This window comes from Acomys russatus, chromosome 3 (assembly GCF_903995435.1).
Source record: "Acomys russatus chromosome 3, mAcoRus1.1, whole genome shotgun sequence".
NCBI lineage: Eukaryota > Metazoa > Chordata > Mammalia > Rodentia > Muridae > Acomys > Acomys russatus.
The window spans coordinates 81,522,408-81,545,469 of record NC_067139.1 but is presented as its reverse complement, the minus strand read 5'-3'; the positions used below and the strand labels follow the sequence as shown (position 1 = coordinate 81,545,469).

Here is a 23,062-nt window from a genome sequence, read left to right as displayed (position 1 = left end):
TGCCAAAAGCAGGACCAGTGGGCCAGAGCCAACATCAAAGAAGGCCCGGGAACGTCGGGATTTCTGGCCAGGAGGTTGGAACTAAGTGTTCTGAGGACACGATCTAGGAGACCAGACAGCGATGTCTCCTTCCTCCTGCCTGTCTAACCACTTAGCACAGGGCTTCTCACACCCAGGGAACACTCGCTCCTTCCAGCCTGGTCTTTATCCAGAAACATTTTTAGTCTCATCCCACCTCTACGCTGTAAGTGGTCTTAGGCAAGACAAGTTCCTCCCCTTCCCCCCCCCCCCCCCCCCCAGTGTCATCAGTTTCTTCCTGCGAAGCTGTCAGGGACCGCCCAAGCAGCCTTGCTCTCCAATCCTTCTATATCTATGGTAAGGAGTGCCAGGAAGCAGGGAGCATCCAGAAGCATCTTTCACCAAGGACCAGCAGCAGCCCAAGGACTGGGTGAGGCTGAGAGTTGGTGGTGAACCAAGGCGGGAGGGTTGGCTGTGGATAGCTGGTCGCAGGGGTCGCTTTGAGCAAGTGCCTCCTCATCTTTCTGGAGTGCCAGAATGTGTTCAGTACTGATCAGTTCTTAGAGGATGGGGGGGGGGCACATGTGGAAAGCCGGGGAAGGGTGCGCAGACACTCTAGGCCTAACGCGCCTCTAATTTCCTTAACTCTGACAGCAGAAGCCATGGCACCAGATGTGGCCTGGCTCCTTTTCCTCCAACCAACCCTGGTGATAGGCATCACAATGCAGACCGCGATCAAGAACTTCCGCACTTTACATGTTGACTACCCCAAGGTTAACTACCTGAAGGGTTTCCACGGATACTGTAATGGCCTCATGGCCTACGTGAGAGGCCGACTGAAGGACTGGCATTGCCCTAAGATCCACTATGTGGTACATGCGCCCTGGGAAGACATCCAGAAGTTCTGCAAACACAGCAAGAGCTTCTGTGAAAACTACAATGAATACTGTACCCTCACTCAGAACTCCTTCCCGATCACAGTCTGCACCATAGACCCTAAACAGCCACCAACCAGCTGTAGCTACAACAGCACCCTGACCAACCAGAGACTGTACTTGCTCTGCTCCCGCAAGTACGATGCTGAGCCAATAGACATCGTTGGCCTCTACTAGGGACTTAATTGCCCCACCAGTCCCACCTAGTCCAGACCTTTACATGGTACCCCAAAGCCTGTTCCCAAAGTCTGAGTCTGGCAGAGACCCTCCCTCCTTCAGGCTCTTTTCACCTTCTCATCACCCCCACCATGAACCTCCCTCTCCCAGTGACAGTAAAACCCACCCAAGAAGCTGATGATGTCCAGCTGGCAGGGCTTGCCTAGCTACTGCGCCAGATCCCGACTTCTGGATGGAGGCCCAGGCCCCAGCTCACACCATGGCAACAGGCACCCAGCTCCAGTATCTCTCCCTATCCCTGTTTTTAGTGTTAGTCTCCCCCCACTCCACCCACCCGCCCTCGGCAAGCTCCCCACAGTTTGCCTTATAATTCCTGCCACACTCCAGCAATAAGAGCCTCCCTATGACCCTTGGGCCCATTTTGTCTCACTTCCTCAAAGCCATCTCTGTCCCCAGCCTGCACTTCTCTGTGATTTCCCCTTCCTTCCTACATAACCTCTCCTTCCCCACCAGGCGCCTGGTGGTGTTTTCCCCACTCTGCTAGCCACTGTTAGCCATGTTGCCTACCTTCCCCCCACCCCCGACCTCTGCCTTCCATTCCTCTCTCGCCTTTGCCCACTAGAATTTCAAATTGTCTTTTCTGTTTTTTCCCAAGGTTCCCTGATTCCCTCTCTCCTTTATCTCTACCCAACATTTCCCAGACTCTGGGAAGTCTGTTTCACTCAGGTGGCAGATGAGGATGCAGCCCCAGCCCCAGCCATGGAAAGTGTCAAAACCATTTGGGGAAACTGGGCCTAAGGTCCATGGGCCCCTTTCTATACTGATTTCTTGTGAATCGGTAATAATCTCAAAATAAAAAGTTAAAAACACATTCAAGTCAGTCATGATTTGATTCCCTTCTCTGCTTCTGGTGTCCTGGTGACCAGCCATCTCTGATCATCCTTCATACCTACTTAGCAGCTGGAAATGTCTCTGTTCTGTGGGCATGATAGCGGAAGTGGGGACAGGTCAAAGCCTTTAACGCCAGCAACTGGGGGGCAGAGGCAAGCTGATCTCTGTGAGTTCAAGGCCAGCCTGGTCTAGAGTTCCAGGCCTCTAGGACCAGCCAATGCTGCAGAGTGATACTCCTGGCTCCAAAACCAACCAACCAATCAAACAAAAAGATTCTCTCTTTGCCCAGCCTGAAGACAGATTTTTGTTTTGTAATGGGTGTCAGGATTCCCTTCCTGGCTTCTATTTATCTCCCAACAAAACTTGGGGTTCTATCCGATGAGGAAGTTAGGAGACACGTTCAAGGGCCTGATGAATGATCATCGGGGTGTGTCAAGTCAAGGACTATGACTCCCTTTGGGGAGGTAGAAGGGACAGAGGCCACTGATGTGTGAACCCAGTAAGCAAATATTTTGTCTTCTGCATCTGATTTAACTCTTATCTCCAAATGTGTTTTCTAGTCCTGTTCTCAGGAGCAGTTGCCAAGGAGACTACTACCTTAGAGCTGCTATGCACGAGTCTTAGCAGGGTAAAGGGCCCGTGACTAGAAGTCTGGCTCCGTGAGCTTTCTCTTCCCCCTTTCTCTGTCTATGGGCCACTCTGTTCCTCATATTCATGAGATGGGACTCGCTAGATGCTGCACACACACAACGTGTATTATTCCCTGGGGTTCCTGGTGTTAAGAACCGAGGCTCAGGAAACTAGTAGGCAAAGCTGGCTCCTCTCTACTTGGTTTTCTTCTCGTAGGTGCCAGCCCCCTTGTAGCCACTCACGTAGCCTGAGTTGTCTGTGGTGTCTTCCCGGCCCTCGATACCCTTGCCCTTGCCGCTCTCATCAAAGCGCTCCTTGTGGGTTCCAGTGTACTTACTGGTGTCTGTCAGCCGGTCTACTCCACCCACTGTTGTCGCTTTCTGCAAGCCAGAGGGTGCTGCGTCTGAGCCTTCCTCTCCCTGCACTGTCACAGCCCTCCCCCACCTAGGGTCTTAGAGCCTTAGAACACATGTTAAGTGCTTGCTGCTGCTTCCTGAGCCCAGACACAGCTGTGGGCAGGAACTCTGACAGAGCCCTCTACTCTTGAAACAGGAGGACCTCCCCTGTGGGAAAGGACGGTGGATTTTTCAGTATCCAGAGGAATCATTCTGATCAGGCCACTGCCAGAGGCCTTCAGTCCCAAGCCCCACCCCCAACGTGCAGAGCCGAGAGCACTACTTGTACAGAGGGAACAATTTAGTAAGGAGAGGGGTGAGAGGGAGGAGGTCTGAGATTAAACCTTAATGTTTGTAGGGGGGGGGGGCGGGGGGGCCGGGGGAGCAGGCACCAAGCCCTCCAATGCTAATGCACCTCCAAAGCTACAGAAGGCCAGACATGAGACTTGAGAACGGGTCTAAACGGTTCTAAATTCCACTAGTGAAGTAGCTATTCTGTGGCTAAGGATGTAGCTGGAAGTGCCAAGTGCACCTTGAGCAAGTGTCTGTCTCCAGGCCACAGTCCTCTCACCTTTGGGCTCTAAAGTCTTCCAGGACAGGCAGCGCACCACAGGCTGTCTCCTGAGTTACACTACTGACTGGATTTGGGGGCACAGATGTGGAGAGGGGACCAGAGCAATAGAGTCTAGGGAAGACAGGTTTTGGGCTGGAGATGAAGACTCTTGTCACTGAGGTCAGCGTGGGGGCACACACCTGTAATAATCCTAGCACTTGGGAGGCTGAAGCTAGCAGACCTGCAGTTCAAAACTAGCTTGGGTCATACAGCCCAGTTCTAGGCTAGTCTAAGCCAACAGAGTAAGATCCTGCTAGGTAGAAAGACAGACAGAAAGAAAGAAAGAAAGGAAGGAAAAGATCAGACAAAAAATGAAGAGGTCACTCACAGTAACCCCAGTAGTGGCAGGGTCTTTGCCTTCCATGAGTTTGTAAATATTTTCCAAAGCTTCATCTGGGCTCTTCCCCTTGAAGCGTTTTTGGCCCAGCTCCTTCATTGCCTCTTGAAATTGTTGAAAGTTGATGGTTCTGGCGTTCTTGGCCCTGGCCAGTCAGACAGAAATCCAGTTACTGTGGCGTGTGAAGTCGGTACCTCCCAACATCTACCTTTCTCTTAGTCAGGCATGGCCTATTTTATCCTGCCAATGAATCTTGAGACCAGGAACCGTGCCCAGCATCTGCCAGATGCTCCTTATAAATCTTCCATCATTAAGAACTATGCCAGACAGTGCCAGGCTGGTGGCAAACGCCTTTACTCACGGCACTCAGAATACAGAGGCAGGTGGATCTCTGTGAGTTCGAGACCAGTCTGTTTCAGGGCAGCCACGACTACACAGAGAAATTCTGTCTCAAAAACAAAAACAAACTATGCTATGACCAGTTATCTTTTCACTTCACCTCACCCGCCACCTTTGGCCCCTTACTTCACTTTGCTGAATACAATGTCCACATCTGTGGAGGTCACTGCCTTGCCATCCATGATGCCACAGTCTTTACAGAGTTTGGAGAAGTTCTTGTTGGTAATTTCATTGCTGCTGCTGGACGATTCTCCAAAGACAGCAAATCGATGGAATGTTCTTTCTGCTTCTGAGGCCATGGTCAACTGCAGGGGGTTGGGGGATAGTGGGGCAGAGGGCTGGGGAGTGGGGGATGATGAGATGATTGAGGGGTAAGGAGCATGCTAAACTACGGCAGCACCGGGAATGACTGTCCTCTTCCCTGTCGCTCAAGCCCAAACCCCTCTGCGTTAGGAGTCACCCTTACCCACCACTGTCATATACCTGGGAGCCCAGGTGGTGTCTATGCCTGTGTGTGCAGCTATGTGGGAGCCAGATGACTAAGGAGAAGGTGTGGCAACAGGGAGGCAAAAGTAGGTGAAGAAAGCAGAAAAGAAACACTGTGATGTCACAGTGTTCCATGACATCACCTCTGGCTATGGCTTGGTCTCTCTACTGTCTTCCTTCCAGCATCAGAAGCAGAGATCCATCAATTTCTTGTCTTTGGAGAGATGTCCAGCCAGGACATTGAAATGAACAAGAACTTCAAGCTTTGTAAAGACTTTGGAATTGTGGGTGGCAAGACATGACCTCTGAATTGAGCAAGTGGCCAGTCTGTTGGCATCTTCAGATGATCAAACTCTCCTAGTCACCTCAGCCCAGCTTAGTAATCTTACAAGTTTAGGCCTCACTTACAAGGCCCTCGCATGGTAGAGCTCCCTTGGCCTATCAGGGTACTAATCTCATTCTTGAAATCTCACCCTTATACCCTCATGAAACCTCATCATGATCCCCTCAAAATCCCACTTCTTAATAACACCATGTCGGCAGGGAGGATCTTAGCATGTACATTTTGGGGAGATGCAATGACTAAAGCGTTTGGGATGGAGGAGAACAGGCTGGCTCGAGTTGAACCCTGCCTCCTGTCTGACCTCCCAGCCCAGGGGCACTGACCAGGATGAGGAATCCCTCTGGTGGGAGAAAAACTACTGCAACAGAGATTTTTAAGGATCTTCTACAGTTGAGTCAAGAGAAGGGTGGGGGGCGGCAAGCAGAGGACCTGGAATATAATACAAGATCTATCTAGGGGCTGGAGAGATGGCTCAGAGGTCAAGGACACTGACTGCTCTTCCAGAGGTCCTGAGCTCAATTCCCAGCAACCACATGGTGGCTCACAACCATCTGTAGTGAGATCTGATGCCCTCTTTTGGCCTGCAGGTGCACAGGTGTAATTTATTTATTAAATAAATAGATCTATCTAAAGTAGAGTGCAATGTGTCAGAGTAAGTCTCAAACTCTGAAAATCCCCCAGATAAGTTTCTGAGCAGTTCCAAGAACCCTTAACGGTTTCTGGACGAAAGCCCTGTAAGAGATGAACCTCAGGGACCCAACAACAGAGCTTGGCCACTTTCTTGTCTTATCTAATCAGGTCCTGATTGCTATAAACAGTTTATCATTTTATAAATTTGTTCCTGCCTGGAGGCGGTGGTGCACACCTTTAGTCCCAGCACCCAGGAGGCAGAGGCAGGAAGATCTCTGAGTTCAAGGTCAGCCTGGTCCACAGAGTGAGTCCCAGGACAACCGGGGCTATACTGAGAAACCCTGTCTCAAACAATAAAACAAAACAAAAAATAATAAATTCATTCCTTTCCATTCCTGTTCTTGCATCCTTATTCAAGTCTTCTTCCAATTTATTCATTTGTGTATGTATGTGTTTGAGTGTGTTTCTGGGATGCATGTCTGTGTACCATGTGTGGGTCCGGCCCCCATGGAAGCCAGAATTGGTATCAGGAAAGCAACAGATCCTGTGGCCATGTGGGTGCTGGGAATTGAACCCCCAGGTCCTCTGGAAGAGCACTTAGGCCTTCTAACCACCAAACTCTCTCTCCAGGCCCAAGTCATTTTTACTTTACATCTAGACAATTATCTGGGGCTGGAGAGATGGCTCAGCAGTTAAGAGCACTGACTGGTTTTCCAAAGGATCTGGGTTCAATTCCCAGCACCCATATGGCAGCTCACAACTGTCTGTAACTCCAAGATCTAACATCCTCACATAGACCTATGTGCAGGCAAAACACCAATGAGCATTTAAAAAAAGAGAGAGAAAAAAGACAATTATCTGGTGCTTCTGAATGGCTGTTTTTCTAGGTTCAATGCTTTACTCCTTTCTACTCCACAAACCAGCCCTGATACCCTTTCCCCATTAGATAATGCTCCCTGTCAAACAGGATTTTCTATTGACTATTCCTGCTGGAGAACAGATTATGGCACCTGAGCACAATGACATGTGCCTGTAATCACAGACCTCTGGAGGCAAAGGCCAGCCTTAGACACATGGCCACTTTGAGGAATTCTTGATACCCTGCCTCACAGAATGACTATGCTATGACTCAAGAGTAGCTGGAACTACAGAGATGGCTCCATGGTGCTTAGGGGCACTTAATGAGCTTGCAGAGGACCTGGGTTTAATTCCTAGTAGCCACACCAAGCAGCTAACAACTGCCAGTGATTTCAGGTCCAGAGGGATCTGTTGTCTCGGGCCCATCATGGGCATTGCACTCTAATGCATACATTCATGCTCAGACACATAAACAAAACAAAACATCCTTTCAAGGGCACAACTTGGCCCCCGTCTATCTCACCACGTGTCAACCACCTCTCACTGATGTTGCTCTTAGCTGGGGTCCTAACGGTGTAATAGTCATACACTCAAGGTTACCTGGTGGAAAGAAAATGGACCCTGGAGAGGGGTGAATCTGGTGGAGATTCAAATCCTAGGTGTGTTATCAGCTTGCCATGGGCAAGTCATTAGTATTTCTGGGCTTTAGTCTCCCCCTCTGTACAGTTTAGGACAATACTACAGATTTGGGGATCACGCCTACTACCTACTCTTAAACTCTTCCGAGTAGCTCTTGCCTTTCTGCCTGCACTTTCTCTTCTGCTCTCTGCCTTTTATCCCACTTCTCGTCCAGGCAGTTTACCCTAGAAACAAAAGTTCTTTAATCTGACTTACAGAAACTCTTACTTAGCCAGAGGCCTCTAGCCTCCTGGGGTGGAGGCTAGGGGCCCTGAAATTTTTTGGTACAAACAAGTTCGAGTGTTTGAACAATAAATACTATGCTTTACAAACCCATACATGGTTGGTAGAGAGCTGCAAGAAAATTAGTTTTAAGCATTTTGCATCTCCAACTTGTGATTTCCTCATCAGGGGTTACTTATATCATTCTGGAGAAATGAAAAGTTCTTCTCTCCCACTGGAGAGCAGTGGGGGCCTGCTACAAGAACTGTTCTCTATACATTGGGTTTTTTTCCCCCCGAGACAGGGTTTCTCTGTGTAGTCTTGGCTGTCCTGGACTCACTCTGTAGACCAGCTGTCCTTGAACTCACAGTGCCTCTGCCTCCCGAGTGTTGATCTTGTAGATCATTTCCCTAGCAACATATCTATCTATCTATCTATCCATCTATCTATCTATCTAGATATAGATGTGTGTGTGTGTGTGTGTGTGTGTGTGTGTGTGTGTGTGTCCTCAATCCCTGGATCACAAAACTGACCAAAACATGGCACTTCTTTGAATTCCATCTATCTATCTAGTGGTCTGCACATCACATGTGCTTCAAACTGTCACTTAGCTGAAAGTATTGTTTGAAACTGCTTTTGACCCAGGGAAAGTAGGCTAGATACTGTCCGTGTTGGGACGCTTGCACTCAGGTCTGCCTTGAACCTGTCCTAACAGTAAAGAGTGATGAGGCAGAACTATCTTTTCTTTGTGTCATTAGGAGCTGCCTAGAGACCCCCCCCACCTAGGTCCAGGAACTAACTGTGGAAATTTCCCACCTCTGGGTCCTTCCCAAGCCCCTGTGCCTGCCCCTTATCAAGTTCCCCTGAGTCATCCTGACCCAGAGACGGATTTAGATGCTGGAACCTTTCAGTCTCTCCCTCCCCCACTCCAAGTATGTCTACTTCAGACATGTGAAAGAACCTGCTGTGGAGATCTTTTGTATCTTAGTATCTTACCCATCTGTAAGTGTGATCTTAATTCCAGCAGGCTTCTTGTCCAAGACAGCCTTAAATCTGCACCCAGGGGCCAGGCATGAGGCTAGAATGCCAGGTTTCAGTGCCAGTTTCTAGGACAATACTTAATGAAGAGAGCAGGAGAAAAGAACAGAGGAAAATTTTGGCCTCCATTTGGGGGATATAGGAAGCTCTTTAGGTCTACGGGTGTGGTTTTTTTTCTTTCTTTCTTTTTTTCTTTTTAAGCTGGGTTTGACCCTCTCCAGGTCTCCTCCTCCTCTGTCTTGGCCTCTCCTTCTTTCCAGCAGACCTGCCAAGTGGGGATGAAAGGGGCATTGATGTGCCTTGGGGAGGGGGGTTGTGGGTGGTGAGGGTAGTTCCCAGGCAGGGGGGAGGGCAATCTGGGGGTCCTGAGGGAAGCAGTCTGCGCTGGTGTTGCAGTTGGCAGTTCCAGTTCCATTGGGCATTGTTTTCAACTGGCCTGGCGCCCAGCCCCCGAAATGGCAAGTCTGGAACTAGGCTGAGGGGGGATGGGGTAGGGTTGATCCTGGGAGCAGGGGTGCGAGAACGAGGGCATGTGGGGAAATTCAATCTGGTTGCCTAACACAACTTTCAACCCCCATAGCCACATCATCCATTCCACTCCAGCAAGCCTCCTCTAAAGAGGGCAAGGTGGGCGTGTCTCAGATGTGACTCTTGTGGAAGTCTAGGATAGGAGGTAAATTCACACAGGCACCGAGAGTCACAGTCGGGCCTAGGAGACAGCAGCCCAGGAGGCATCTGCAACGGGGTACTGCTATTCAGCCTTTCAGAACTGATCTCGCCCTCCTTTTAGAGGTTGGACTAGGAGGGGTTAGCGCCTCAGCCACAGGGTCTCTTGGGTCTTAGCCCAGGACATCGAGTCCTCCCCAAACTCTTACTCCACCCTTGCAGGGTTAGCTCCGCCTCCGCGCCTGTTTACACAGGAGTTAGAGCCCTTGGGGGGTCCCCAGCCCCTCCCTTACGCCTCCCCGTTGGGGCCTTGACCCGGGAGTCGCTGTTGGCCATCATCTTCCCCCTCCTACGTTCATCCTCTATTTATAGCGGCCCCCAGCATTTCCCGGCCCCCCCCTCCCCGGCTTGTTGTCCAACTTCTTGCGGAGCGGCTGGAGAGCAGGCGGCGGGACACGGCTGGGAAGGTACTGGCACCCCAAGCGTTCCGAACTCCCGCGCCCTCGACGCCCGGTCCCCAGACACGCTGGCACCACTGCCTCTACCTCCCGAGACCTGGTCTGAGCGGTGGCCCTCACCCACCTCCCCCTTCCTTGACCTAGCTCTCTGCTTCCGGGCGGGCGGAGCTGAAATCCTGGGACGTGGGCACCTTGGCTTGGCCTCCCCTCTTCATCGCCGCCACTCAATCTGGGGGGCTAGGAAGAGAGCCAAAAGTGAGCCTGGCAGAGCCAGGTCACAGTAGGGGGCGCCGTTGAGGTGGGCGCAGGGGTCATTTAGAGGCTTAAGGGTTCTCCACGCACACCCCACTTCACGTGGGTCGGGGTTGTGGGGAGCGCCGGGAGAGCCTATGAACAGCCCAGTAGTATGCTCCCTAGTCCCCCCCCCCCCCGCCCCTTCCCGGGAGGCTGGGGCGAGTTACCAGGCGTGTTTATGGGGGTCGGGGCGGATCTGCTGGGAGATGGCCCAGGGGCGGGTCCGGGGCGGGTCTGTGGGGGAGCCGGAGTGAGGGCGGACCTAAGTCAAAGGCAAGTGAAGGTGGCACCGACCGCGGCGGCTGCAGCAGGTAGGGGGAGGGGCAAGCGCGCCTCTGGGCTGGGAAGGCGCGGGTAAAGAGGGTCGGCATTGTGGTCCTGGTCCCCGGCCTGCGGCGCAGAGGACCGGGCTGGCCTACAGGCGCTCCGCTGCTGCGCACAAAGACGGAGGCGCTGCAAAGTGCAGGGCGTGTTTGGGGCGCGCTCCAGAGGGTATCTAGGGTCCTAGGCGCTATGTGTCGGCCGTGCGCGGGTGTTGGTCCAGTCGAGGACAAGCAGGCAGCTAGGGAATCCTAGGGTCAGGTTTCGGGTTCTGGGAGCGGCCAGTCACAAGTCTTACCCATCCTTTCCCTGCCGGTACTTGCTGGCTGGCAGTCGGGGGAAGTGCGGAGGTTACCGGACCGCCCTATCTCTCCTCCCCTTTCTCCACCGGACCTAGAGTTAGACTGCGTGGAGGGGAGAGATGAAAAGCGTGGAGCTTGTTTTGTTTTTAGGTGTTGAAGGAAAAGGTCATGCTGTACTACCTACATATCAACTGAGGACTGTCAAAACTGAGTAGTAACTGACCAGACAAGGTCACATAATAGTGGCAGTAGGGTAGGACCCAGATGTTCTGACACAGTCATGCTCTGTCGCCATGTCAGCCCTCCGTTCTCTCCATACCCCACCCAGCCTGGACCTGCTGCTGTTGCCAGGCAGGCCCCTCCAGCTTGTATTGATTAAAGCCTACAGAGGTCGTGTTCTCTGGACTCAGTGGCGATTAGGGAGGGTTAGTGACCCTGGCATTTTGGGTCTTGGCTGTGGCTGTATGTCCCTAAAAGACACAAGTCTGTCTCCCATGTCATTCACCTTGTTCCTGTGTTTTCTCAGACCGAGTCAGGACTGAGAACCCTGACCTCTAGTCTCACCGCACCGAGCCAATAGGAGCTTAGTAAATTGACCCCACCCACCCCTTTCTGCCTCTCCTTTCTTGGCAAGTCTGCACAGGTGCTCTGCTGCTCTGCAGACCTTCCAGCGTTGATGTACGCCCACTTACTTGTTCTTGGGAAGCAGAGTCTTGAGTCGCCAGAGAAAGGGAGACGTCGGTTGGGTTGGATTTTTATGTCCCTCAGCTGGTCATTGCCTCAGTCATTTTCAGCCCCTCGAGATGCTGACATTGGCCTGTAGTTGAAGGTCATAGTCAATTGTGAACTGTCACTATCCTGTCCCTTAGTACACTAAGAGCGTACTCAGTGAGCTACAACAGGGAGTGTGGAGTGTTCCCTAATATCGTTTAAGAAACTGGAGCCACATTGCTTCAAGTGGAGCACCCTGGGGTGTGAGTGTCGAGGTTGGGGGGCAGTAGTGGGGCTGGCAGTCTGAAGAGACTTGTGCTCTTCCTGATTTTGCCATCTTTTGGGGGGGTAGGGAAACCAGAAAAGGCCTCTGAGTGTCTTGGAATTTTCACCTCTTGGGTACCTCTGCACCCTGCATTGGCCTGGGCTGAGAGTATAAAGGTTGAACCACCTCCTAGGCTTATTGTTTTCTTCCTTCCTTCTTGTTGTTTTTGTTTTGTTTTGTTTTTTGAGACAGAGTGTCTCTGTTCTCTGTGTAGCCCTGGCTGTCCTGGAACTCACTTTCTAGACGAGGCTGGCCTCGAACTCACAGAGATCCACCTGCCTCTCTCTGCCTTCCGAGTGCTGGGCTTAAAGGTGTGCGCCACCACCCACCCGGCTGCTTTATTGTTTTCTTATCCTGGCAGGCCACCATGGCAGAGCTTCAGGAGGTGCAGATCACTGAGGAGAAGCCGCTGTTGCCAGGACAAACGCCGGAGACTGCCAAGGTTAATGGACACTCTCTGACTCCCTGCCTCAATCCCGTACTCTGAAATATCCCCGTTGCCTCCTGGCCTCCCCAGGCCCTTGGCTCTCATCCTGAGGCCACACCCTCTTTTATCCATCTCCTCCCTCCATCTCGTGTTCCCCACACAGCAGAAGGGGAGCCCAGAGCTTGTCCTGTCACTGTACTAACCATCCTTTCCTGTCTCCTTTTTGTCACTCTTTCTGTATTTGGTGTCTTTGGTTCTCTCTTTTCCCACCACCTCTTCGTGTCTGTCTTTCCACGTGTTGTGTCTGTCTGTCTGTGTGTGTCTCTCCAGGAGGCCGAGTTAGCTGCCCGAATCCTCCTGGACCAGGGACAGGTAACTCTGGGGACAACGCCAGGGTGGGAGAAGGAGCTCTTCTTTCCCACTATTGAGAGGGCCCTAGTTTGGCCCTCGGCACTTTTTTCCCACTCCCCACATTTCTCCCGTCTTCCCTTCTTTCTCTCGCCTTTGAGTTCCTTAATCTTCAGCCTTGTTATTTTCTACCCTCAGACCCAATTCCCACTGTCGTATTTTCCTAAAAACTCATCAATCCTATTTTTAAGTGTTTGTGGTTTGCCTTTCCCCCTTCTGAAGAATTTCAGTATATTCCTCGCCCCCCTGCCCCATGGTAGCTTTTTTTTTTTTTTTACAGACTCACTCTGTCGAGACACCCTATGGCTCCGTCACTTTTACCGTGTATGGCACCCCTAAACCCAAACGCCCAGCGATATTCACCTACCACGATGTAGGACTTAACTGTATGGCCTTCGTTTCTTCTTCTATTTCTTTCTGGAAAGAGGCAGGGGAGGGGAAAACCTAGTGCGTTTGGGGGTGTTGTCAAGGCAGGTAGCCCCGAGGCACACTAGAAGCAAGAGGGTGGGCTCTGACATGAGGGTGTGCTTTTCTCCTTCTGATTTTGTTGTTGTGGGGGGGAATGTGGGTTCTCTTTAGATAAATCTTGCTTCCAGCCACTGTTTCAGTTCGGGGATATGCAAGAAATCATTCAGAACTTTGTGCGGGTTCACGTGGATGCCCCTGGAATGGAAGAGGGAGCTCCTGTGTTCCCTTTGGGGTAAGAATTAGTTCCTTACCCCTTTTCATAAGCAGGTGTGTGTGTGTGTGTGTGTGTGTGTGTGTGTTGGGGGTGCAGGCGAGGGAGTGCACAGTGCGCCAGAGAGGATGAACGTGAAGGAGGCAGAGGACACGAACGTCACGCGAGGGAAGAGGTGTGGGCACATGTTGGTGACTCTAACATTTCTCTCTTTTTCTAGGTATCAGTACCCATCTCTGGACCAGCTCGCAGACATGATCCCTTGCATTCTGCAGTACTTAAAGTGAGAGGCCTCAGGGGTCTTTCCAAATTTTCTTTTCAGCCTAAGGAAGCCGTTAGAGTGTGGTCACCATGGGTCCTGCGCTAACTTTGGTCTCAGTATGCCTTTGCTTTCCCATGCTTTTCACTTCGATTGCTGGGAAGACGGGCAGTGGGCTTGGACTGGTGACTGGAGCCATCTGAGTAGTCTTACTGCTGAGTGGGAGAGAGGAAGTGAAAGAGTTTGAACTTGGCCCTGTCTTGGCCTTACGGGAAGCTTCTCTGATCTGGAAGTCAGGCAAGGAGGGGTATGGGTGACGTCATCCCTAAGGAACTAGATAGACCTGTCTTGGTCCCCATTCCTGTCTTCCATCGTCACCTTGGTACAGTGGGAGCCAGGTGTGTAAGACAATGAAAGGAGGAAGATAAGCCGCACAAGGGCCCTCTGGCGTGCAGAGGGAGAGACTAATTCTTGGGCTTTCTCTCTTTCTCAGATTTATTTATTTTTATTTTGTGTGTAGGAGTGTTTCCCTGCATGTATGTGTGTGTATCGTGTATGTGCTTGGTGCCCACGGGGGCCAGGAGAGGGCACTGGAACCTCTGGAACTTGAGTAAGAGACGGTTGTGAAGCCGGGCGTGGTGGCGCACGCCTTTAATCCCAGCACTCGGGAGGCAGAGGCAGGCGAATCGCTGTGAGTTCGAGGCCAGCCTGGTCTACAAAGTGAGTCCAGGATGGCCAAGGCTACACAGAGAAACCCTGTCTTGAAAAACCAAAAAAAAAAAAAAAAAAAAAAAAAAAAAAAAGAGACGGTTGTGAGCCACCACGTAGGTGCTGGGAATCCTACTGGGATGCTCTGTAAAAGAAGTTAGAAGTGCTCTTGACTGCTGGGCCGGCTTGCCAGCCCTGGGTCCCTGAGATCTTTTCTTGGGCACTCTGGCTCTCAGCAACTCTGCTTTACTTCCTCGCCTGTCTCCTCCCTTTTCCCAAACGACTAACACCACACCTGGTTCATATTATGCTGTAAGGTCAATAATTCCAGTTCCTCCGTGGAACCAGGACTCAAGAGCAAGTCAAACTCGTTTCTGAGAGTTGAGAATGGATACACTGTGTGTGTAGGAAGAGATGTGTGTTTCTTTTCAAAACACTAGTTCTCTAAGAGGAAGTTCAGGATGGGGATGGGCGTCAGGGATCCACAGGCAGCACCAGGCATTCTGAGTGCCTTACTTTTTACATCTGTAGAGGAAGGTCCTTTGCCATCCTCTTTTGTGGCCACGACCTCAGGATGGATGACGAGCTTGAAGCGACTGGGCCGTGACAGATTTTGGCTGCCAGAGCCGTGACGCGTACATTTTCATTTTACAGTTTCTCTTCAATAATTGGAGTTGGTGTCGGAGCTGGAGCCTATGTTCTGTCACGATACGCTGTAAGAGGCAAACACTGCTAAACTGAGGAGCGGAGGGCCCCCCCCCCCCGTGTGAGATAGAATATTGCAGGCACAGCCCACGGGCTTTTGTAATTCCAGCATTTTGGAAGGAAAGAGGGAAGGGGTGGACGGGGTTCGGAAGAGGCAGAGCCGAAGGAGTGGCCGTTGCTGATCTCCTTTCTGTTCTTCTTCAGCTGAACCACCCCGACTCAGTTGAAGGCCTTGTTCTCATCAACATCGACCCCAATGCCAAGGGCTGGATGGACTGGGCAGCCCACAAGGTTTGGAGGGCCTCGTGTTCTGACACGTAGGGTGGGGTCTGTCCCAGGATGACACTGCCAGTGTAACTGAGCACACTTGGACCCTCCAGGAGGGCAGAGTGGGACACAAAAATGAAGCTGTGTTGCTTTCCCTGGGTCTCCCCCCCCCCCCCCCCCCCGCCCCCCCCCCCCCCACCATCCTGAACTTGTTTGCCTGCCCTTGTAGTTAACAGGCCTTACCTCTTCCATTTCGGAGATGATTCTCGGACATCTTTTCAGCCAGGTAAGTGGTTGCGGGAGGTGAAGAAGTGGAGGCGGCCATCGGGGACTTGAACGCTTTGGGGTGACTTTCTTGGGTAGGATGGGGTCTGGGCTGTTGAGGATAGTTTCCGTCTTTGTGGGCTTCTTTTCCCAACCCTAATTTATCTCTCCTGTGTGTGCTTCAGGAAGAGCTTTCTGGAAATTCTGAGTTGATACAAAAGTATAGAAACATCATCACACATGCGCCTAACCTGGAGAACATTGAACTGTACTGGAACAGCTACAACAAGTGAGTGGGGCTGCGTGCCCATGGAGGAGTGGGAGCGGGGAGGGAGAGAGAGGGCCGTGCGCAGAGGGAGAGAGGGCCGTGTGCAGAGGGAGAGAGGGCCGTGCGCAGAGGGAGAGAGGGCCGTGCACAGTGCGCATTGCAGGCAGGCTGTGGTACGCAGCTTCCGGGCAGGAGTAAGGGGCTCCCTTCTTGTGTCCTTCCTCTCCCTCAGTGGCCTCTGACCAGAGATCTAGGGCACAAGTGGGCCCAGGTGCCATGCTCTCGGTGTGTGCCTGCCATTTTCTATGCTGGCCCCTGCTCCCCTTTTAACTGCTGGGGATCAAACCTAGTGCCTTGTAGATGCTAAGTAAGTGGGTACTCTAGCACCAAGCTGCAACCCCGGCCCTCAGTATTTACTTTTAATCACCAATAGTTGGCTATAAAAAGCAGGAGGGTGCTTCCCATGGAGGAGGTAGCTTACCTAAGTACCCAGCATTGCCTGTCAAAAACAACTTCTCTTTGAACCCTCTGCAGCCGCCGGGACCTGAATTTTGAGCGAGGTGGTGAGATGACCCTCAAGTAAGATGCTGGCGGATAGGGCTTTGCTCTACCTCTGCACTGTCCCTTGGTACCAGCATCCCTTCCCCTTTGTAGAGAATTTACCTGTCTCCCTCACTCAGTTCTGTGTAACAAGGTGCCTCCCTATGGGATTTCCATCTCTGATCCTCTTGCGGATTGGTTCCTCCTTGGAGCCAGACACTTGTCTGGCTACTCTTGGGAAGTGGTGGGTGAGGGCTTGCAGGGCTCACTGCCTTCTCCCCGACCCTGTGCCTCTAGGTGCCCTGTGATGCTGGTGGTAGGAGACCAAGCACCTCATGAAGATGCCGTGGTCAGTAGTGGCTTCCGGAGGGGGTGGGGTAGGGAGAGGATGTTGGAGTCAGAAGTGGATCCAAACTCTGGGACAGGAGGAGCAACTCTAGGGCCTCAGGAATAAGAAGTGATTAGGAGCCAGGCTCGGCGGCACACGCCTTTAATCCCAGCACTTGGGAGGCAGAGGTAGGCGGATCACTGTGAGTTCGAGGCCAGCCTGGTCTACAAAGTGAGTCCAGGACAGCCAAGGCTACACAGAGAAACCCTGTCTCGAAAAAATAAAACAAAACAAAAGTAATTAGGTAGGGAGCTGGCAGGGAAAGGAAAAAGAGCAGTGTCCCTTGGAGGGTTGTGGAGAGGGTGACAGTCACTCATTCAGTCTCCTTATTCCAGGTGGAGTGTAACTCAAAACTGGACCCCACACAGACCTCGTTCCTCAAGGTCAGTGGCCCTCCTCTAAGCCTCGCTTGCTTCTCGGCCCCAGTCCAGGATCATACATACTCTAAATTCCAGCGTCTAAGCCTTGTGGGTTCATTATGGGTCAACGCAGAAGCGAACACAGGGAGTAAATCAGGAAGCTGGTAGGAAAGAGCCCCCTTTCCCTCTGCACGGATCACCTGACATGTCCCCGTATCCTTCTTTTCTGGGTGGTTCCTTTCCTGAGCAGATGGCTGACTCCGGAGGTCAGCCACAGCTGACCCAGGTGAGCACCCTGCCGACCGTTGGGGTGGGGAGATGGGACGGATGACTGGGCCCCCTGAGCTGTCCCCTTTGCCACCACTGCGGCCTTGTCGCTTCCATGGTGTCTAACCATACCTCTCTGACTCTTCTCTCTCCTTGTGACATGCCCACAGCCAGGCAAGCTGACCGAGGCTTTCAAGTACTTCCTGCAAGGCATGGGCTACAGTGAGTACTGGGACAGAGGCTGCTGTGAAGAGGGGAAGGATGGCGCCATGCGGGCAGGCCTGTTTTAGGTCGACTGACTCTCTGGCCCCGCCCCCGGCTGCGGCTCTGGTCTTCACCTAGGCCCCACTTGAAGTCACCAGCTCCTCCCCTCATCTCTGACGGCTCGCCTGTCGTTCTCTTTCAATAGTGGCCTCATCCTGCATGACTCGCCTATCTCGGTCTCGCACAGCATCTCTGACCAGCGCAGCGTCCATTGATGGCAGCCGGTCCCGCTCCCGTACCCTGTCGCAGAGTAGCGAGTCTGGAACTCTCCCGTCTGGACCCCCAGGGCACACCATGGAAGTCTCCTGTTGAACGACCCTTGTGGCCTTGGTGTGGAACCCAGCCCTCACCTCCCGCAGCACTAGCTTGAGAGGCGTACCAGGGCGCTGGGCCAGAGTACACAAGGAAAATGGGCAGATCATGCAGGGAGACGACCTTGATCTTTAATAGCTACCCTAACCTTGACCTTTAACCTGTGATTTCCTCTAGCTCCTAGGTGAGATGTCCTAATATCTCTTAGAGGTCCAGGCCCTCTAAATGATCCCCTCTCCCAGCTGGGAGTTGAGAAGGCTTGTGTCTTCTCTCCCTGACCCAGGTGCCTGTAGATGGGGAGTAGTAAGTTGTTAAAGCTGTCACGGGGCCTTCATCCCTTCCCCCTCTTTATCCCATATTTGCAAGGGTGAGAGAGCTGGTGTGTGTTTGTGTTGGGGGGTGTGAAATGGGGGGTCTCCATCCCCCAAAGCTGACAGTAGCTTTGCCTTGATGCATCAGGCCTCCGAAGGCAATGGTCCTAAATGAATGTCGATCAGGGGGAGGCTGGTGGGTCAGTGGCCCTTAAAACACACGACAGCAATGTCCGGCATGTAAGAAGAAAGTGAGAATGGGAGATGGTGGGCAGCGAGTAAGAAGGGGCTGTAGGGAGGGGCCTGGGCCCTTTGGCCGCACTAACTTTTGGTAGCTATCAGTGTGCACCTAGAGTGAGACGAGGGGAGAGAACTTAGGTCAGACCGCTTGGGGCTTGGCACAAGGGTGAGCAGGGCTCCCTCAGCCTCTGACCAATACCGTTCTCTATAGAGAGTGACCTCCTGTCTTGCACAAGTTCTGCTGTGACAATAAACTATAGAGGAAACTGAGCAGCATTGTTACTCTGGGTCTGAGTGTGCCTGTGCCCTGTCCCACTCTTACTTCTCCTTGCCCCCCTTAAAGCGCTATAACCTGGGGTGGCTTGTGGGGGGTACAGACACTTCACAGAATGTGACCACGGGGCCCAAGGAAACGACACTGTTCTTTCTATCAATCATGTCTTTAAGCTTGGGAACGAGGAGCTGTTGCAGACCTTATCATTTGCGGGTCACTGAGAGACTAGGGTTTCAGAGATGCCATCAGAATCATGTTCTTTAAGGAAGCCGAGGGCTGGAGAGGTGCCTCAGAGGTCAAGAGCACCGGCTGCTCTTCCGAAATGTCCTGAGTTCAAGTCCCGGCAACCACATGGTGGCTCGCAGCCATCTGTAATGAGATCTGATGCCCTCTGTACATGCAGGTGGAGCACTGTATACGTAATAAATAAATACATCTTTAGCTGGGTGGTGGTGGTGCACGCCTTTAATCCCAGCACTTGGGAGGCAGAGGCAGGTGGATATCTGTGAATTTGAGGCCAGCCTGGTCTACAAAGGGAGTCCAGGACAACCAAGGATACACAGAGAAACCCTGTCTCGAAAAACAAACAAACAAACAAAAAAAGGAAGCTGACTATGCTGAGAGATGGTGGTAGTGGCACACTGCCTCTAAAGAGGCAGAGACACTTGAATTTCTGAGTTCAAGGCCAGCCTGGTCTACAGAGTGAATATCAGGATAGCCAAAGATAAACAGGAAACTCTTGTCTCAAAACCAAAGGAAAGCTGACTGAAGGGCTGGAAGATGGCTTAGTGGTTACTATCTGAAGACCTGGTTTCGATTCCCAGCACCCACACGGCAGCTCAGAAACACCCATAACTCCAGATCCATGGGATCCAGGGCCCTCTTCGAGCCTCTGAGGGCACTAGGCATGCATGTGGTATGCAGACAAACATGCAGGCAAAACACCCATATGCATAAAGTAAAATAAAAAAGGAAGCTAACTGCCTGAAGACCCATCTTTCACGATACTCCTTGGGGTTACCTAGATTTCATTTTAGGTGGATCATTTAATAAGATAGTAAGCCAGAGCTGGGCAGCGGTGGTGCACACGTTTAGTGCCGGCACTCAGGGAGGCAGAGGCAGGCGGATCTATGGAAGGCCTGCGTAGTCTACAGAGAAAGTTTCAGGACAGCCCAAGGCTACACAGAGGAACCCTGTCTGGGTGGTGGATATTAAGCCAGTACTCTGAATGCTACTTAGCACAGGGCATGGGCTGCTTATAAGTTCATTCCATTTGGAAGACTCCAGAAGGCCACAGCAAAAGGGGACTTCTTTGAGGCTTTTATTTACTGATGACATCCAGGGAGTCTGGGAGCTAAACTAGGGTTCCTTAAGAGGCTGTTAAACAAATATGAGTAAAAATCAGGGGATTCAGATGGCTTTAAAGAAAAAAGATTTATTTATGTATGCATTATTATGTATACAGTGCTATGCTTGCATGTATACTTCATGCCAGAAGAGGGCATCAGATCACATGGATGATTGTGAGCCACCATGTGGTTGCTGGGAATTGAACTCAGGACCTCTGGAAAAGCAGTCAGTGCTCTTAACCTCTGAGCCATCTCTCCAGCCCCAGATGTTTTGTTTTTTGTTTTTTGGGGTTTTTTTTTGGGGGGGGCTCTTTTGAGACAGGGTTTCTCTGTGTAGCCCTGGCTGTTCTGGACTCGTTTTGTAGACCAGGCTGGCCTTGAACTCACAAAGATCCCCCTGACTCTGTCTCCCAGAGTGCTGGGAGTACAGGCATGTGCCACTGCACCCAGCATGGTTCAGGCAGATATCTTGTAGCTGCTGTGGGTTGATTCTTGAGCTCTTGAAGCAAAAGAAGGAAGGGCTGGGGACGATGGCTCCGCCAGTAAGATTCTTGTGCAATCATGAAGACCTGTGCTCACATCCCTGACACACATCTAGAAACCTGGGTTTGGCTGCGCAGCTACAATCCCAGTGTGGGGAGGCAGAGGCTGGAGGACAGTGGGTGCTCACTAGCCGCCCAGCCTAGCCAATCAGTGGGTACCAGTTTCAGCTGGGACCTAGTGTTGGCAGAACTTTCTTCCTGATGGTGTGAAACTAAGCAACATCTGACTCTTCCTCATGAGGTGTCAGTGACAAACCAAAGCACAGTTCTACCAAAGTTCACCCTGGGAAACCCATGAGTTCATTCAGCTTACTTAGAGATCATGGGCCACTTTAAGGCAGGCACACTGGAGCATCTGCACCCAGCACAGGTGATGGCTCCCCACTGGAACATCTGCACCCAGCACAGGTGATGGCTCCCCACTGCTATTCAGGTGGAGCTCCCTTCTAGTCTTCCCCTCCGCCATGAGGGGGTTAGGGTGGAGTTAGGGCAGAAATGGTTTGGAGGAGTGGTTCAATTCTCAGGTGAGGGTCCTGTGACCTTGCATCCTTCCCATGTGTCAATAAGCCTAGCTATGGTGACCTTTTGCAAGCAGGCGTGACATTGGTGGCTGTTTGATTTAGAGGGCTGTGGGGAACAACACCCAGTCTCAAAAAACTGGGTGTAGAGCGATAGAGGAATACAGTGAAAATCCACTTCTGGCCTTCACATGTGGGTGCATGTACATAAACACTTAGTACTCTGTGTGTGTGTGTGTGTGTGTGTGTGTGTGTGTGTGTGTGTGTGTGTGCGTGCGCACGCACACACAAACCACTTTATGAATAATATGGATAGAATATTTGGGAGGTCATTGAAGTTTGCCTTATTGAAACCCCAATTGTACCATTTCCTCAGTGACAGTGAGTGACAGGCTGAGCCCCGTCCAGACATGGCAGTGAGCCAGGCTATGTCCTTGATGCTGATGTGTGGTTCCCTTTTCTTCCTTGTGCTGGGGATTGAACCCAGGACTTTGTGAGTGCTAGGCAAGTGCTATACTGCTGAGCTATGGCCCTGTCCCTAAGCCTATTTATATGTCATAGGCCAGTGTCAGAAGAGGGTGTTAGCAGGTTAGGGTTAGCTCTCGGATGGGTGTTGGGTCAGGCAACAAAGGCTGCCGAAAAGTCACACTGAAGAAAAGCGAAGCCTGACTATAATCACTAGGGTCATTTAGCACAAATGAGCTAAACGTGAAGAATGAAATGCCCAGTGGGCCTTTACTGTTTAGCTGCTGCTGTGTATCTTGGAAAGGAAGACAGATCTCTCACTGCCTAGCATCTGCCTACAAAGGTCCTACTGTTAGAGTAATTTCACAAGTGGGAACAAGCTTCATTTATTTGCACATGTATGCGAATACAACTATAGAGGTTTCTGCTCCAGAAATCTAAGGTAGGAGAAAGGATGTTCGGCCGGAGCTTGGGGGAGGGCATTTGCCGTCCCTGATTGACCCTATTATTTTGGCCCGCCATATTCTAGTTCACCCATGGAGACACAGTGCCCCCATGTGGTCAGCAGGTCCTTCGTGGCTTTACCTGATCCCTAAGTTTCACAGTCTTACAGCTTCATTGTTCTTGGCTTGAATATAAGACAGTCCTGAAACCAAGACCTGTTTTGAATCTTGCTGTTTTTTTTTTTTCCCCAAGGAATATGATTATATGCCAGACTTTAGGGGCAGGTAAGGTAAATGACTTCTCAATGAGAATGAGAAATCAGAAAAACAGAGTGAAAAAGAGCCTTACAGTTTTAGTTTGGAAAACCTGGATCTCATGAAGAGATTTTTCAAAGAACATCTGTGAGCGTCACGATGACATTTTGGACAATCCAATATATAGCATCACATAATGCCACGGGGTTCCCTTACAGCCACCATAGCTTTCTTTAGTGCTTGTCCAGTGACCAACAAACAAACAACAAACAAATAGCCCAACGTATGTTTCTCAGAACATATCCCTGTCTTTATTCAATATATGATTGTACCAACAAAACAGTGACTTTGCAGTAGGCGACAGTAAAAACATGGTCAGAGGAAATGCTGGAGTGGGAGACACCACTTTTTAAATGTGATTTAGGAGTAACTGGAAAGGAGAGATTTCTAACCCGAGGCTCAGGGTTTGGTGAGGATTGTATGGTGCCCAGAGCAATGTGGTTTAATTTCTTATCAGCTCTGTTTGCCAGTGGACACGCTATCTTAATGATGAGACCCTAGGAAATGTAGGGTACACTGTTTGACATAGGACAAGAAAGAGGCACTAAGAACACAAAACAGAAATTTATTCTGTAGCCAGGATTGTGTAAGCACCCTCACAGATTGCCCCTGAGGCACAGTTCATTTTGCCTGCCCTTTGCTGGCTGCAATGGGCTCCCCCTCAGGTTAGCTAGGGAACTCAGGGGTGCGCACGCACACATCCTGTCCGCTACGCTCTGGCGTCATCTCCCTGTTCAAGAACAGCAACTATTTGTTGTTGTTG

General features: G+C 51.3%; 3 protein-coding genes across 7 annotated transcripts; 2 read left to right on the top strand and 1 right to left on the bottom strand.

The window, feature by feature from the left end:
- The first annotated feature begins 680 nt into the window (after window positions 1-680).
- On the top strand, window positions 681-1,131 carry Rnase13 (ribonuclease A family member 13 (inactive)). The gene has a single exon (XM_051143398.1). The coding sequence runs from the start codon at window positions 681-683 to the stop codon at window positions 1,128-1,130; it is 450 nt and encodes a 149-aa protein (XP_050999355.1). The 3' UTR covers window position 1,131.
- A 1,621-nt stretch (window positions 1,132-2,752) lies between these two features.
- Tppp2 (tubulin polymerization promoting protein family member 2) lies at window positions 2,753-8,803 on the bottom strand. 2 transcript variants are annotated; one of them, XM_051143025.1, is made up of 3 exons: window positions 4,522-4,694; window positions 3,988-4,141; window positions 2,753-3,031 (listed from the first exon to the last, which is right to left on the bottom strand). In XM_051143025.1, the coding sequence occupies exons 1-3, from the start codon at window positions 4,692-4,694 to the stop codon at window positions 2,846-2,848; spliced, it is 513 nt and encodes a 170-aa protein (XP_050998982.1). In that variant the 3' UTR covers window positions 2,753-2,845. The 2 variants fall into 2 exon arrangements, 1 of the variants encoding a protein (XP_050998982.1); XR_007830410.1 differs by lacking the exons at window positions 2,753-3,031; window positions 4,522-4,694 and adding an exon at window positions 8,609-8,803 and having other exon boundaries at window positions 3,979-4,141.
- Window positions 8,804-9,674: 871 nt separating this feature from the next.
- Window positions 9,675-18,140, top strand: Ndrg2 (NDRG family member 2). 4 transcript variants are annotated; one of them, XM_051143021.1, is made up of 16 exons: window positions 9,675-9,783; window positions 12,089-12,169; window positions 12,485-12,526; window positions 12,843-12,948; window positions 13,142-13,262; window positions 13,462-13,524; window positions 14,863-14,923; window positions 15,118-15,204; window positions 15,410-15,466; window positions 15,630-15,733; window positions 16,247-16,291; window positions 16,550-16,601; window positions 16,976-17,023; window positions 17,250-17,285; window positions 17,437-17,488; window positions 17,676-18,140. In XM_051143021.1, the coding sequence occupies exons 2-16, from the start codon at window positions 12,095-12,097 to the stop codon at window positions 17,840-17,842; spliced, it is 1,116 nt and encodes a 371-aa protein (XP_050998978.1). In that variant the 5' UTR covers window positions 9,675-9,783; window positions 12,089-12,094; the 3' UTR covers window positions 17,843-18,140. The 4 variants fall into 4 exon arrangements, with proteins under 4 accessions (XP_050998978.1, XP_050998980.1, XP_050998981.1 ...); XM_051143022.1 differs by lacking the exon at window positions 9,675-9,783 and adding an exon at window positions 10,302-10,379; XM_051143023.1 differs by lacking the exon at window positions 12,485-12,526.
- The last annotated feature ends 4,922 nt before the right edge of the window (window positions 18,141-23,062 follow it).

Bases quoted from the DNA above. Each gene is read 5' to 3' on its own strand.
- Tppp2 (XM_051143025.1), bottom strand. From the start codon at position 4,694: ATGGCCTCAGAAGCAGAAAGAACATTCCATCGATTTGCTGTCTTTGGA. The intron at 4,142-4,521 runs GTAAGGGGCCAA...CTGACTGGCCAG, and splicing joins ATTGTATTCAGCAAAGTGAA to GGCCAAGAACGCCAGAACCA. The intron at 3,032-3,987 runs GTGAGTGACCTC...TCTGGCTTGCAG, and splicing joins CTGCCACTACTGGGGTTACT to AAAGCGACAACAGTGGGTGG.
- Ndrg2 (XM_051143021.1), top strand. From the start codon at position 12,095: ATGGCAGAGCTTCAGGAGGTGCAGATCACTGAGGAGAAGCCGCTGTTG. The intron at 14,924-15,117 runs GTAAGAGGCAAA...GTTCTTCTTCAG, and splicing joins ATGTTCTGTCACGATACGCT to CTGAACCACCCCGACTCAGT. The intron at 17,286-17,436 runs GTGAGCACCCTG...ACATGCCCACAG, and splicing joins GTCAGCCACAGCTGACCCAG to CCAGGCAAGCTGACCGAGGC.
- Rnase13 (XM_051143398.1), top strand. From the start codon at position 681: ATGGCACCAGATGTGGCCTGGCTCCTTTTCCTCCAACCAACCCTGGTG.